Consider the following 15518-nt stretch of genomic DNA (forward strand, 5'->3'; position numbering starts at 1 on the left):
GATAACTCCAGTTTTTATGTTTTAAAGTTAAATAAAGCCATGGAGTGGATACAAGTTTCATTATATGCAATATGTAACATTCGATTGTAGACAACTGACAAACTTTCTTAATTCAGGATTACCTTGGGCAGGATGCCAATCTATCGTAGGGCTTTGCCATTTGCCTCCTACCCCCCTCAGACATAGCCAATCATGATTGTGTAGACTGGCTGAATTTTTATTGCTCATCGGTGGTGGGTTAGCTTTTTTTATTTATGGAAACCAAAGGATGTCTTTAGACTAATATACCTCTTGCCTCTGGTACTGTGGTGAATCTATTAACGTATGGGCATCCTCTGTTAGAAGTCATTAGTCATTCTTTATTTGCTTTGCTTGGTTGTATAACAAATATGAATCAATTTTTAAGACCAGGTGCACCCTAAAGTATAAACCCTCCTTGCTGATGATGTTTTCATATTCCAGGATGATTATGCCCAATTACATTATACTTAAATTTAAAACCAGGATTAGGTCAGGCACCCTCCATGACCTAAGATTTGCTCTTATTTAGCTAATTGATATTGATATATTGTAAAAGAATTTCTTTACTTTGTCTATCCTACATGTGAGATTTACAAACCTCCCTTTCACCAAGTTATGTACTTCTGAGAATGTTAGTGAGAGAAAATGATGCACTTTACCATATCACTTAAATTGTATTGAAGTGAAATGTAAGTTACTTTTTAAAGTGCAATGAAATTACTCAATTTGTTTTGTTCTTAATTGTTTAGTAGCCGCTGATACTTTTATTGCAGTCCATTAATTGTCCACATAAGAAGTGATTTGTATGTATATTCTCAGTGGAGCGTCTCCAGGCTATGTTCACTGTGTTGCGTTCTTTCGGCTGTGTGAGCTCTCGTCAAAGTGAAGCCTCTACACGATTTGCCATGGTGCTTTCTTTGGACTTCAACCACAAAGGCCTTGCAGCAGCAGGACACCTTCAGGTACCTACTTACTATATTATTGTGTTTAATTTTTCTTTGTTCTTTGCTCATACTGATGTTTCTGTATCTTGTAGACTATGATGCTGGAGAGGTGGAGGGTGTGCCACAAACCGGAGGGAGAGAGCAACTTCTTAGTCTTCTCTCAGATGCTGGCAGGCCTTAGTGTGGAGATGAGGTATGGGGCACTTGCACTCTTTGGGATAGTTTTGTATGTATTACAGTTTGTATTTGACTTGACTTCAGTTGACTTGATATTTTATTTAGACTGTTTTTATCCTTATATTTTTCCTCCAAGACTCTTTTCATTCACCTGAGTATAATTATGATTATAAATATAATACTTTTTTACACCTGTTAGCAATTACCCCAGCTGTCATTGTAAACTGTAGCATAAAATATTTTCTTCAGTAAAAACTAAAGGACCCAGCCCATTAATAGCAGATCTGGTCTATTATCTTTCTCCACCCAAATTTACATTTGGCACTATGCATGTGGGCACGTCGCATGCACGAGTCAAACATCAGACTGCCATATGATTGAGTGTAACTCATCAATATTGAGACTACATTTTCACTACTCAAGACCCGAATGCTGAAGTACTTCACCTCTCCAACAGCTCATAGATAGATAGATAGATAGATAGATAGATAGATAGATAGATAGATAGATAGATAGATAGATAGATAGATAGATAGATAGATAGATAGATAGATAGATAGATAGATAGATAGATACTTTATTAATCCCGAATCTTTGCACATTTTGATATTTTGACTTATATTCAGCTGCTCAAAGATGGAAACCACTAATAAAGAGACCCAATTAAGTTGTGTTTAGTAGTACTGAGTGATACAACTGACAGAAAATTTTTTTGTCCCCATCAGTGAGAATAAATAGCCTTCTGTATTGCTGCTGAACTAATATTGCTAATAGACATTTCTTCTTTACAAAAACAAACAAAAAAACACCTTAAGTTTAGCTAAGCTACTTGTTAGAATGGTAGTATTATATGACAAAGCCATTGCAGTAAACTTTACTATGACCTGTTTTATTGCCAATGTTTAGGGATAACTACACATAGTAGTTGAACATGTCTACATATTTGCTAGTACACATTTTCTGTTTGAACCAAAATGTCAAACGAGCTAGAGGACACAATCTTTTAAAGAATTTTAACATGCAGTCTGTGCTGTCTACTTCTTTTAGGACAGAGCTACAGTTGCACCAGCTACCTGAGAGTAACTCTTTTGGCATTACCTGCCCCACCAAGGTAGTAAAATAGAGCAAAATGTATTTTGTTAATATAATAAGCAGAGAAAAAACTATTAGATTAAATACTAGTCAATTAATGTTATGAAACATACAAATGTTTTCATGTAAACATTTGTGAATAAGGGTTCAGCCTCTACTAACCTTTATTGTGTTCTGTTTAACAGGTGGATGAAAAACAGAGGGCAACAGTAGAGTTTGGAAGACTCTTGACAGCCATGAAAACACTTGGTTTTTCACCTGATGAGCAGCGGGCCATTTGGCATGTTTTGGCTGGAATATACCACCTGGGTGTGGCAGGAGCATGCAAAGGTTCCTAGTATAAAAAGGCATTACTAATAGTGTTCTTCATAAACTGTAAATTATTAATATAAATAAATGTGTCAAATTTGCTTTGTTAACATTTTTAACATTTCCTCTCCCTCTCTGTTGCAGTGGGCCGTAAGCAGTTTTTGAGTTTTGAAAGTGCACAGGCTGCCAGTTCTGTTCTTGGCTGTGAGGCAGAGGACCTTCACACTGCAGTGTTCAAACATCACCTGAGAAAGCTGCTGCAGAGGGCCACTGCAGCCACAAGAGAGCACCCCACATTTGGGGAACAAGAAGAAGGTCTGAGCTGCTAACTGTTTTTTTTATTTTTTTATTTCTTCATTTATTAATAAATTAAATACTATAATACTATTTATAATGTGTCATTTAAACACAATTATTTAATATTCTGAGTATATTAATTACACAATATTAAAGATGGGGTACAACATATTGACTTGTCACATATAACATAGCCATGTAAATTGCAAATATGTGTTTTATGTTTTAAGGCCCAAGACTGAATGCAGCTCAGTGTGTGAATGGCATGGCGTCTGGTCTTTATGAAGAACTCTTTACTGCCATTATCTCTCTAATTAACAGGTACACATTCGCACATGAGTACATAAATAGAGGTTTCAAATAACAAGGTTCTATCTGTGTTTTCCTTTTGTCCAAATATTTACTTTCTATAATATAAATAATAATTTGTATTTGGGGGCACGGTGGCACAGTGTTTATATTCACAGCAAGAAGGGCCAGGTTCCTTTTTTTGTGGAGTTTGCATGTTCTTCCTGTGTCTGTGCAGGTTCGCTTTGTGTACTCCGGTTTTAGTCAGGCAAATTGGAGCTACTAAAAAGTATGTTTGTGTCTGCCCTGTGATGGGTTGGTGACCTGTCTGGGGTCTTTCGCACAATGAATCAGACCCACTGCAATCCTGACATGGATAAAGCAGTGGTAGAACAGAGAATGAATAAATGAATAATTTGTTTTGTAGAATATTTTTGTCAAATACACTGCCTACATGGGCCTTGAAATTGTGCTACCGTTTATATTTAACCCAACTGAAAGAACAGCAGAAAACAGCATTACCTGGTTGCTGGTTCAGGATGGGTTATGCTTACACATACTGGTTTCTTGTGAGTAATGGCTACATGGAAATAGCAAATTTATGCAAAAGAAATGTCTTTAAAACACAACAAATATGTTTTACCACCAATGTTAGTTGGTCACCATCAAACCAATAGGTTTGATTTGTTTGGTGTAGAGGAACTCTAAAAAGTGAGTTTTTAGTTAAATGGCAAAATTGTAAATGCAACTCCAGTGGTACAAACAGAGCCTTGACCATAACCTCAAGACATGTCAACTGCAAGTCAGAGCTTCTTGTAAAATCAGTGCCTGACCTCACAAATGATCTTTTAACTAAATAGGTGTATTTTTGGTGAATGTTGTTATAGCCTGAGGGTTCGAAACCTACATAGAAACACTATAGGCACAAGGCAGTACTACATCCTGGACAGGGCACCAAACCAACCCAAGGCAACTTACACTTTTCAGCTTACTCTCTCAGATCTAATGCATATTTAGAGCAGCTGATTCACATACATATTATTTGAAAAGTTTGAGTGTTTCTGTATACCTTTGCAATCAGTGGCCCGGAGTTGAGGATTAAATACAGATTCCCAGGATTGTAATGGTATGTTAGCTTGCTTGCTGCAACACAGTGCCATCCTTTGCTATTGTTGTTGTTATTGTTATTATTATTATTATTATTATTATACTGTAAAAAAGTAGTAAGATCATTACTAACAGTGATTGAGCAGTGTAGCTGGTTTTTTTTTTACTTTATTTTATTTTTTATGGTGTACTATGTTTTTGAAAAGTGAAGTAATTATATTACATTTTTAAAGAAGTAATTAGTCATTTTAATACATTTATTTTTAATAATTAACCCATTACCATTATTTCATTATAAACCTTAACTTATTATTATTATTATTATTATTATTAATATTAATATTATTTTGAACGTTTGTTTGCACAATGGTGCTGGACGTGCCACATAGAAGTATAGGCCCTGAGGACCTAGATTCAATCCTCGATTCTGGTCACTGTTTGTAAGAAGTTTTGCATTAACTGCTAGTGAATGCATAAGTTTGTCCTGGGATTTCCTCCACTTCCAAAAACATGCTAAATGTGAATTGGCTGTTTTAAAGTCTCACTTGGTTTGAGTGAATAAGTAAATGGGTTTATGTGTTGCCGTGCAATGAGCATCTAGCCTTCTGCCCAGTGCTTCATGGTGGCAGTAAACCAATTACAGTCCTTACCAGGATAAAAGAATGTATAAAAATTACTTTACAAACCAACAAGTTCAAATATACAACTAAATGTACCATCATCCTTTGAGAATTTTAATATTAGCAGCTAAAACAATAAACTCAAATTTTAAGCTGAAACATCATTCAAGAAGAGTGCTTTTCAGAAGTCCATTTAAAATCTACATTGTTCTGCATGTTTTAAGCTTTCTACTTTTCTTCGTGCCTATTGTATAAACGCTTGCTCTTTTTTTTCTAGAGCTCTGTCCTCCCAGCAGCTAACGCTAGGCTCTGTGATTGTGGTGGACACACCAGGTCTACGTAATCCCAGACACAGTGGGGAAGAGCGAGCTGCTGGCTTTTCTGAGTTCTGTCACAACTATTTGCAAGAGAGACTACTTGAGCACTATTTCACACACACTTTCACTAACTCCCTTGAGAGATACACACAGGTACAGAATAGGCTTAGTTGGGTATTTTATCATAGAAATTAAACATGAAATGAAGAGATTTTTGATGTGTTTTATTTCTAGGAAAGAGTGGTTGTAGATTTTGAGGCACCTGAGGAAAGCCCTAAAAAAGTAGTATGTGCTATAGACCACCCAGGTCTTCAGGTAACTCCATCGCTCCTTAATTTATATCATATTTAACTTAATAGTTACATTTGTGAAAACAGTCAGTCAATGAGCTATGTGTACATTTGTATAGGTGCGAGGACCTGATGGTGACTCTCGAGGTCTTCTCTGGGTGCTAGATGAAGAGATGCTAACCCCTAATTCTTCTGAAAACATAGTTTTGGAGAGGATCTGTCAATACTTTAGTGATACAGGTACTTACATCATATACAAAAAGATTTGAAAATAATTTCAGTAGGCTATAACATGCCAATATTTTTTTTCCCATAGTGCGCCTGTGTGAACAGCCTCTACAGTGTGAGATTGCTCATCAAATGGGTTCTGACCCGGTCCGCTATGACATATCTGGCTGGTTTGGTCTGCTCCAGAATAACCCTTCTGCTCTTAATGCCATCTCTATACTGCAGAACTCAACTATGTATGAAAATAGATTTATATGTCTTTGCAAAGATATAGATGTAATTTTTTGGTGTATATACTGTATAACATATATGAACACAAACACACATACAGTATACAGTGTGTGTGTATATACACCCCATGAAAACATTTGTCTTTTTGAACATTTGAGCTTCATTTGAACAGAACTGAGAGATGGAGCTTATATAACTAAATAAATAAAACTGAAAAAAATTACTTTTAAACTCAAATTGTAAAATGTAATAAACAAAAATGGAAATTTATTGTGAGGAAAAAGTTAGGACACTCTGTGTCCTAATAGCTGATCTTTCCCCCTTTGGCTGAAATAACCTCAATTAGATGTTTTCTATAACCATCTACCAGTCTCTGACATCGACTGGAAGACCCACTGATTTCCCACTCCTCCATGCAGAATTTCTTCAGCTGTATGAGGTTTCTTGCCTGCACAACCCGTTTCAAATCACCCCACACCATCTCAATAGGATTAAGATCTGGGCTATGACTTGGCCATTCCAGAACTCTCCATTTCTTTCTTTTGAGCCATTCCTTGGTGTATTTACTGGAATGTTTTGGGTCGTTGTCATGCTGCATGGTCCACTTGCGCTTCAGTTTTGGACAGATGGTCTTATATTTTCCTCAAGCACCCTTTAATACAGTGAAGAATTCATCGTGGATTCTACTGTATAATGGAGAGCTTGCCAGGCGATGTTGCTGCAAAGCAGCCCCAAACCATGACATTTCCACCTCCATCCTTTACAGTTGGTAAGAGGTTCTTGTGCTCAAATGCTGTGTTTGGTTTGCGCCAAACATGTCTTCTGTTACTGTGCCCAAATAATTCAACTTTGGATTCATCTGTCCAAAGCACATGCACTCTTTTTCTAGGTGTTCTCTGGCAAACTTTAGTCTTGCCCTGATGTTTTTTGCCCTGATGTGGTGCACCAGATTCTAATTTTAGACATTTTATGTAGTAATAAATGTGGGGGTGTCCTAACTTTTTCCTCAAAATAAGTTTCCATTTTTGTTCATTACATTTTACAACTTGTGTTTAAAAGTAATTTTTTCAGTTTTATTTGTTTAGTTATATAAGCTTCATCTTTCAGTACTGTTCAACTGAGGCTCAAATGTCCATATGTTTAAATATGTCTGTAAAGCCACACTTTTGTAGTGCATGTAGAATAAGCCTTGACATTGTCTTGCTAAAATAACCATGGAGTTCCTGACAAAACATGACACCTTGATGGCAGCATATGTCTCACTAAAATCCCAATACTGACTATTTTCTTGGTACAAAGTGTTGTGATCCTCCTTTTATACCCTCACCTGTTACCAATTCACCTTATTGTGCAATGTCCCTTTTTGTCAGTGTAGAATCAAATTCTAAATATGTTTATATCTACAAAATACAAACAAATTGGTCAACCAAAACTTGAAAAGTTGTCCATTCTTACTCTTTGAGTCTGCCCATTACACGACAGCCTCTGACCTAGCATGTGCTTTATAAAAGACATTATTCTATTCTATAGCTAATGCAACAAGATTGGGAAAATCAGCTGTAAACAGGAGACTGATCTAACCCTTTTATATACATGAGCTCACATGTGCTTGAAATGTTACTTTCTGAGTAATAGGGAAGGCAGAAATGTCAACTTTCCAAAGAGCAGTTCCAGTTACATTCTCTATTATTTACATCAATGTTAGAATTTCATTTCATCCTCTTTTATAGTGACTGTACCACTAATAAGTTTGTATAATATGATTCTCTCTCTGGTTCTCTCTATTTCTTTGTCAGTGGTGTGGTGAAAACTATGTTTGCGCTACGAGCCTCAGTTCCGCCTCTGTGTAGGGGCCTGGGTGGTGTAGAAGGGGGTTCACAACGCTGTCTGGAAAGAAGCGGAACTGTACGGAAGACCTTTAGTGGGGGAATGGCTGCTATAAGGAGATACTCAAACTGCATCACTATTAAACTGCAAGTGGTGAGGTTTACACTGCTTCTACTTAGCCTTAACACACCATGCTGTTTTACGCTTAGGTTTCTTGTTAAAGAAGCATGGAACACATAGTCAGGATAATACATATACAGTGTATTTTATTATATTATATTATATTATATGTACTGTATATTTAGCATTTGTGTTGGTGTGCACTAAAGATACACTGTTGATTAATGTTAGTATTAATAACCAGCACGTCACTTTGTTTTAACAGGATGCTCTGGTAAACTTGATTCGCCGGGCACAGCCAGTCTTTCTGGAGTGTCATAGTGCTAAGGCCAGCAGCATTGGGTTTGATGTTCCTGCATTGCGTGTACAGCTCCACTCTACTCACCTGCTATCTGCTCTGCAGCTGTATCGCACAGGTCACACACTCACTGTTACACAGCTGCTACAATCTATAACCCCAAATCATAAAAAGTTGGGACAGCATGGAAAATGCAAATAAAAAAAAACAAAAAACTGTTTCTTACATTTACTTTGACTTTTATTTTATTGAAGACAGGATGAACTTGAGATATTTCATGTTTCATCTGAAATATGTGTCAACATCATTTCATTTATTAATAAACATCCATTCATGCATTTCAGGCCTGCAACACATTTAAAAAAGTTGGGACAGTAAAGCACACTTTGTAATGTTGCCATTCCTTTTCACCTCACTTAAAATACGTTTTGGCATGGAGGATACCAAGCGATTCGCATTTTTCGTTTCAAAATTCTCCACACATTCTCTATTGTGGAGAGGTCAGGACTCCAGGTAGGCCAGTCCAGTACCCATACCCTCTTCTTCTGCAGCCATGCCTTTGCAATGTGTGCAGTGTTTGGTTTTGCATTGTCTTGTTGAAAAATGCATGGATGTCCCTGGAAAAGCTGACGTCTTGAAGGCACCATATGTTGCTCAAAGATCTCAATGTACTTTTCTGCATTAATGCTGCCATCACAGAAATGACCTTTGCCAAGGGCACTGACACAGCCCCATACCCTGGCTTTTGGACTTGTTGCTGATAACAGTCTGGATTGTCCTTTTTGTCTTTGGTCCGGAGCACACGGCATCCATTTTTTTCCAAAAAAGACCTGGAATGCTGATTCATCTGACCACAATACACGTTTCCACTGTGTGATGGTCCATCCTAGATGCCTCCGAGCCCAGAGAAGTCGACACCGCTTCTGGACATGGTTAACATAAGGCTTTTTTTTTGCACAGTAAAAGTTTTAAGTAGCATTTGTGCATGTAACTCCGTATTGTAGTGCTTGACAAAGTAGTCCCTTGCCCATGTGGTTTTATCAGCTATTGTTGAGCTTAAGCTTGACTCTTGGCCTTTACACACTGAAAATTCCTCCAGATTCCTTAAACTGTTTAATGATATTATGCACTGTAGAGGGAGAAATATGCAAATCCCTTCCAATCTTTCTTTGAGGTACATTGTTTTTAAACATTTCAATAATTTTTTCATGCATTTGTTGACAAACTGGAGATCCTCTGGCCGTCTTTGCTTATCAAAGAGTTCCTAGATGCTGCTTTTGTACCAAACCATGATTACAATCACCTGTTGACATCACCTGTTTGGAATCACATCATTATTTACCTCATTACTAGCCCAAAATTGCCCCTGTCCCAACTTTTTTGGAATGTGTTGCAGGCCTGAAATGCAGGAATGGAGGTATATTAACAAATGAAATGAAGTTGAGCAGACAAAACATGAAATATCTTGGGTTCAAACTGTCTGCAATCAAATAAAAGTCAAAGTAAATGTAAAGAACACATTACATTTTCCATACCGTCCCAACTTTTTCTGATTTGGGGTTGTACTATGACAAATCATTATGCAATACCCATAATTCTTAGCTCAAATAAAGTAAATTCTAAGCCAATTTCTTTTGCAGGCTACCCAGATCATATGTCTCTAAGTGATTTCCGCCACCGCTTCCAGGCCCTGTCTCCTTCTGTGATGAAACGTTATGGCTCGGTCTTCATTACGCCGAATGAGAGAACTGTAAGTCTATTTATTATGGATGTTAAGCAACATTTGTCATTATTGTTGATGTTTTCTTAACCTGAGTTTTTAAATAAGAATATCAGTTTGCTCTTATTAAAATGTATATTTTAAAAAGTTATTAAAAAGTTTTTATTTAATTTGTCACATTTTCAGGTGGTAGAAGAATTGTTGATTGAACTGGATTTGGACAAGAAAAGCATAGTATTAGGAGGTAGCAGGGTGAGAGCATACATTTATACAAAAACCTTGTGTGATGGGATTGGGTTGGAGGTCCTGTGCACTGACATTTTGTATGTGTGTTAGGTGTTTATGAAACGTGCTGTATTAAGGTCTTTGGATGTACAGAGGGATGATTTGGTTAGCAGCTGGCTTGTGCAGATGCAGGCTGCCTGTACAGGGCATCTGGCACGCCAACGATACCGCCGTTTGAAGGTGAGACAGTAGCCAAAATAGCATGATGTGTGTGTGTGTGTGTGTGTAAGAAAGAGAACATTTTTGTTTTCAATGACCAACTTTGGTCAGTTGTACTTGGTGGCATTTCTAAACACAATTGATGTATGACTTTCTCTTTGCCTGATAGTTTTAGGTTCTTGATGCAGAGGCTGTTAAATGACAGTGTTTTTTTCAAAGTATTCCTGAAAGCGGAAACATGCTGTAGTTAGATGAGTCCACATTTTAACTTGTTTTTAACTTTATGCCAAGGAAGAAAAGGAACATTGAAACTGTTATCTGTGAAAGGTGTAAAAGCCATCAGCGGTATTGGGTGTGCCAGTGCCCACGATATGGTTGCCTTGCATATGTATGAAGACACCACTGAGACAAAGGTGTATTTTGGAACTTTTGAAAGACATATGCTGCCATCAAGGCAACATACTTTTCCGAAAAGTTAATGATTTATCGGAAATAAAATGCCAGGCCCTAAAACAATGTGGCTTCATAGACAGCCCATTAAGCAGCATGTATCAAGCAAGAATACGCAAGAACTGCAACAATTAGTATACTTTTTTCACAAACAATTAAAATATGTAATTGTCAAATGTTTTTGTACTTTTTTTAGTCAAATAAATAAACCAAATGTTCTTGTTTTACTGGACTTTCTAACTCTTCCGTAATTTGGGTTGTAGATAGAAATCAGTAGTTTACCCTACACTAACCTTAATAAGCCTGAATAACTGTGTGCTGAGATCAGGTGCAGCAGATGGCAGTGAGATGTATCCAGAGAAATGTACGTGTTCTTTCCGAAGTGGCCAGCTGGAGCTGGTGGAAACTTCTGTCCAAAGTGCGCCCTCTTCTGGATATTAATGTGGATGATCACAAACTCCGGGCCAAGGAGGTAAAACTGTTTAAGTTAGCATAAGCAATTTCATAGCAGCAGTACACATTAAATTAACATTTTAAGTGCTAATAAAATCCATCCCAAAGGTTTTTAATGTGGTTAAGGTCAGGGCTCTGTTTAAGCAAACCAAGACTTTCACAACAAATTTGCAAAGTCAGTCCTTTCTGGACCTCAGAGACATTTTATACTAAAACAGGTAAGAACTACAATACACTGGAACTACAGTAAGTTGCTATGGCTAAAACGTTCAAAACAACCCTAGACTGTAATGTGTGTAAGTTTTGCTTGCACCCCCCAAACCCAGATTTGTCAATCGGACCAAACCATCAGATGTTAAAATCTATGCTTGACATTACATGAAGGTATTTTGGGCTTTGTTGGACTGCTTAGCAATTAAAAACCCACATCATAATGGTTTAGATTAATTATTTGAATGTAGTTTGGAATTCAATTGTGGGTGTATCAACCATGACCAGGCGATTTCACATGATGTACATTTCTGAACTTCTTTATTTTTACATTGAAGACATTCCTCTTTATTTCTGAGTTTATGTGGCCTAAATATGTGTGGCTTAAATAACCACATTGTATAATGGGTAAGTAATAAATAGAATAGGACACTATACAAAAGTGTTACTCTTTAGGTGTAATTGTTTTGTACACTATAGGATGAGATCACTGCACTGCGGAGGCGACTGGAGAAATCTGAAAAAGAGCGCACTGAACTTAGACAGACTGCAGAAAACCTGGAGACTAAGGTGCTTGTATCTTCATAGATATCCATTTCTGATAAGCAATCTTAGCATTAGGGATAAAATCATCTCATATTAATCTGATATTAATAAAATGTGTTACCATGAGCTCATTGCTCTCTCAGTGCTCTCCTGTAGAAACAGTGATAAATAGTAATGGCAAGCGTGATGGCTCTGTGTGTGTGTGTGTGTGTGTGTGTGTGTGTGTGTCTGTCTGTCTGTCTGTCTGTCTGTCTGTGTGTCTATGTGTGTTTGATTGCAGGTAACGGCTGTGATATCTGAACTGAGTGATGAGAGATTTCGAGGAGAGGCCATAAGTCAGGCCTTAGACACAGAGAGAGCAGAGAGACTTCGTCTCACCAAAGAAAATAAGGAGCTACAGGTGCAATCATATTTTTTTCTTTAAGATGTTGTTTAATAAAAAAATAAAAATTAGTTTATATATTTAAATAAAAAAATAAAATAAAAAATATTTAAATAAAAAATAGAATGCTAAATGAACTAATATTCAAAACTATTTAAGTAATCATATTTTGATCTCTTGTGTTACATAAACAGTTAATTATACACACTTATGTGGTATGTACATGTGTATTGATTATTTTATGAGCTACACCTACTGTACAGGTTAAATCTGTAAGTAAAGTTTGGAACAGAGTAAAAGCGAACAGTTTAGACAATTTTGAAGTTACACCATTTTGAAACTTTTCACAATAAGCAGGAGAATTGGTAACAGGTGAGCATATCATGATTGGGTATAAACTGAGGATCCACCAAAGGCTCAGTCTTTGACAACTGTCTCATGAAGTTTGGCAAAAGGTGGTGAGCCATGACTCTTTTATTTTGTTTGCAATCAGTTCACATACAAAGTTTCTTAATGCAAGATAACAAATAATTTTGGACTCAAGTAACAGCTACTCAGTGGGCAGTCCAATGGTGGCACTTCAGGGTTACACTAAGTGATTGTATGCACAAATACACAAAGTTTATCTGTATGGTAGGTGTAGCATAAAATATTTAATAAATGCACACACCTGATAGGTATACCTAATAAAGGGCTTAAAGTATTTAAGATATACAGGGGTTGGACAATGAAACTGAAACACCTGTCATTTTAGTGTGGGAGGTTTCATGGCTAAATTGGACCAGTCTGGTGGCCAATCTTCATTAATTGCACATTGCACCAGTAAGAGCAGAGTGTGAAGGTTCAATTAGCAGGGTAAGAGCACAGTTTTGCTCAAAATATTGCAATGCACACAACATTATGGGTGACATACCAGAGTTCAAAAGAGGACAAATTGTTGGTGCACGTCTTGCTGGCGCATCTGTGACCAAGACAGCAAGTCTTTGTGATGTATCAAGAGCCACGGTATCCAGGGTAATGTCAGCATACCACCAAGAAGGACAAACCACATCCAACAGGATTAACTGTGGACGCAAGAGGAAGCTGTCTGAAAGGGATGTTCGGGTGCTAACCCGGATTGTATCCAAAAAACATAAAACCACGGCTGCCCAAATCTCGGCAGAATTAAATGTGCACCTCAACTCTCCTGTTTCCACCAGAACTGTCCGTCGGGAGCTCCACAGGGTCAATATACACGGCCGGGCTGCTATAGCCAAACCTTTGGTCACTCGTGCCAATGCCAAACGTCGGTTTCAATGGTGCAAGGAGCGCAAATCTTGGGCTGTGGACAATGTGAAACATGTATTGTTCTCTGATGAGTCCACCTTTACTGTTTTCCCCACATCCGGGAGAGTTACGGTGTGGAGAAGCCCCAAAGAAGCATACCACCCAGACTGTTGCATGCCCAGAGTGAAGCATGGGGGTGGATCAGTGATGGTTTGGGCTGCCATATCATGGCATTCCCTTGGCCCAATACTTGTGCTAGATGGGCGCGTCACTGCCAAGGACTACCGAACCATTCTGGAGGACCATGTGCATCCAATGGCGGTGCCGTGTATCAGGATGACAATGCACCAATACACACAGCAAGACTGGTGAAAGATTGGTTTGATGAACATGAAAGTGAAGTTGAACATCTCCCATGGCCTGCACAGTCACCAGATCTAAATATTATTGAGCCACTTTGGGGTGTTTTGGAGAAGCGAGTCAGGAAACGTTTTCCTCCACCAGCATCACGTAGTGACCTGGCCACTATCCTGCAAGAAGAATGGCTTAAAATCCCTCTGACCACTGTGCAGGACTTGTATATGTCATTTCCAAGACGAATTGACGCTGTATTGGCCGCAAAAGGAGGCCCTACACCATACTAATAAATTATTGTGGTCTAAAACCAGGTGTTTCAGTTATTTTGTCCAACCCCTGTATATATATATATATATATATATATATATATATATATATATATATATATATATAAAGTGTTGCAGATGGGAAGTTAGTGGTTTAAATAAATGTAGATTTTGTAATTTAACCACTAAACACTATTCTCAATTCTTACGTGACATATTTGTGTGTGTGTGTGTGTGTGTGTGTGTGTGTGTGTGTGTGTGTGTGTGTGTGTGTGTGTGTGTTTTGTAGGCTCGTTTGGATCAGGGTAAGATTACCCTGGAGGCTCTAGAGAAGCAGCTCTGGGAGGAGAAGCAGAAAGCTAAGAGCAAAGAAGCACTGGGTGGAGTGGCTACAGGTAATTTCTACTACTTTATCAGAGAAATCGTCTTTATCCATGTGTGTTATATTCATTTTTAGTGCACTTTTTAGTCATTTTTTAGAATATGAGGTGATGCAATTGCATGACTAAATATGCAGATGCATTTAACCTTTAAAAACTTTACTATATTAACATAAAATCATTTAGCAAAATTTGCTTTAAAAGACACAACCTACATCAATAAAAATTTATTGTTATGCAACACAATAAGTATTAAAACCTTTATAACCTTTAAATAAAAACAAAGTTACCTACGTATATATAAAAATGTTAATATACTAAAAATGAATTTACAAAAAATCTGTTTGTTATTTGCGAAATGACTTCTCTTTGTATTATAGTCAAATTAGTTTATTAGTTTTTCAGTAACAAAAATGTAAAACTGAATCATGATTATAACATTTGTGTTTCAGAGAGTGAGCTGCAGCTGCAGTTAGATTGTGCCCAGACAGAAGTGGAGTTTCTGCGCAGACGTCTGCGTCAGGCAGAGGAGAGGCTTGAGGCTGAGAAAAAGGCACGAGAACTTTTGGATGCAAAGGTGCTAAAAAGCATTATCTTTACACTGCTACATTTTCTTCTTTATTTACTCTTATGCATATATTTTATGCCTAATCAGTTGTTCATGACACTATGTTTTACTGAGAAGCCACAGAGCCCAAATTATCATTAAAATTAACATGGTAGGATTAGGAAACCTATCTAGAATGGCCTGCACATTAATATTAGGGCAATAATTTAAAAGTTTGACACTTCATATTACTTTGAATTCAGTAGGGGCTAGTGGAACCTTAAGTGAAATGTTTTTGGTCATATTAAACATAAATATAATTTATTTGGCA

General features: G+C 37.3%; 1 protein-coding gene across 2 annotated transcripts in view; it reads left to right on the top strand.

The window, feature by feature from the left end:
* Window positions 1–15518, top strand: part of LOC134332826 (unconventional myosin-XVIIIb-like) — an 80059-nt gene that overhangs the window by 25069 nt on the left and 39472 nt on the right. For both annotated transcript variants that reach the window (XM_063014654.1, XM_063014655.1), the window contains 20 exons: window positions 841–983; window positions 1058–1158; window positions 2190–2253; window positions 2420–2564; window positions 2688–2858; window positions 3071–3161; window positions 5133–5325; window positions 5407–5487; window positions 5582–5702; window positions 5779–5926; window positions 7718–7901; window positions 8134–8284; window positions 9807–9916; window positions 10073–10138; window positions 10223–10351; window positions 11109–11252; window positions 11924–12013; window positions 12270–12389; window positions 14550–14655; window positions 15093–15217. In XM_063014654.1, coding sequence (XP_062870724.1) covers window positions 841–983; window positions 1058–1158; window positions 2190–2253; window positions 2420–2564; window positions 2688–2858; window positions 3071–3161; window positions 5133–5325; window positions 5407–5487; window positions 5582–5702; window positions 5779–5926; window positions 7718–7901; window positions 8134–8284; window positions 9807–9916; window positions 10073–10138; window positions 10223–10351; window positions 11109–11252; window positions 11924–12013; window positions 12270–12389; window positions 14550–14655; window positions 15093–15217 — 2483 coding nt within the window. The remainder of the gene's footprint in view (window positions 1–840; window positions 984–1057; window positions 1159–2189; window positions 2254–2419; window positions 2565–2687; window positions 2859–3070; window positions 3162–5132; window positions 5326–5406; window positions 5488–5581; window positions 5703–5778; window positions 5927–7717; window positions 7902–8133; window positions 8285–9806; window positions 9917–10072; window positions 10139–10222; window positions 10352–11108; window positions 11253–11923; window positions 12014–12269; window positions 12390–14549; window positions 14656–15092; window positions 15218–15518) is intronic.

This window comes from Trichomycterus rosablanca, chromosome 18 (assembly GCF_030014385.1).
Source record: "Trichomycterus rosablanca isolate fTriRos1 chromosome 18, fTriRos1.hap1, whole genome shotgun sequence".
Classification (NCBI taxonomy): Eukaryota; Metazoa; Chordata; class Actinopteri; order Siluriformes; family Trichomycteridae; genus Trichomycterus; species Trichomycterus rosablanca.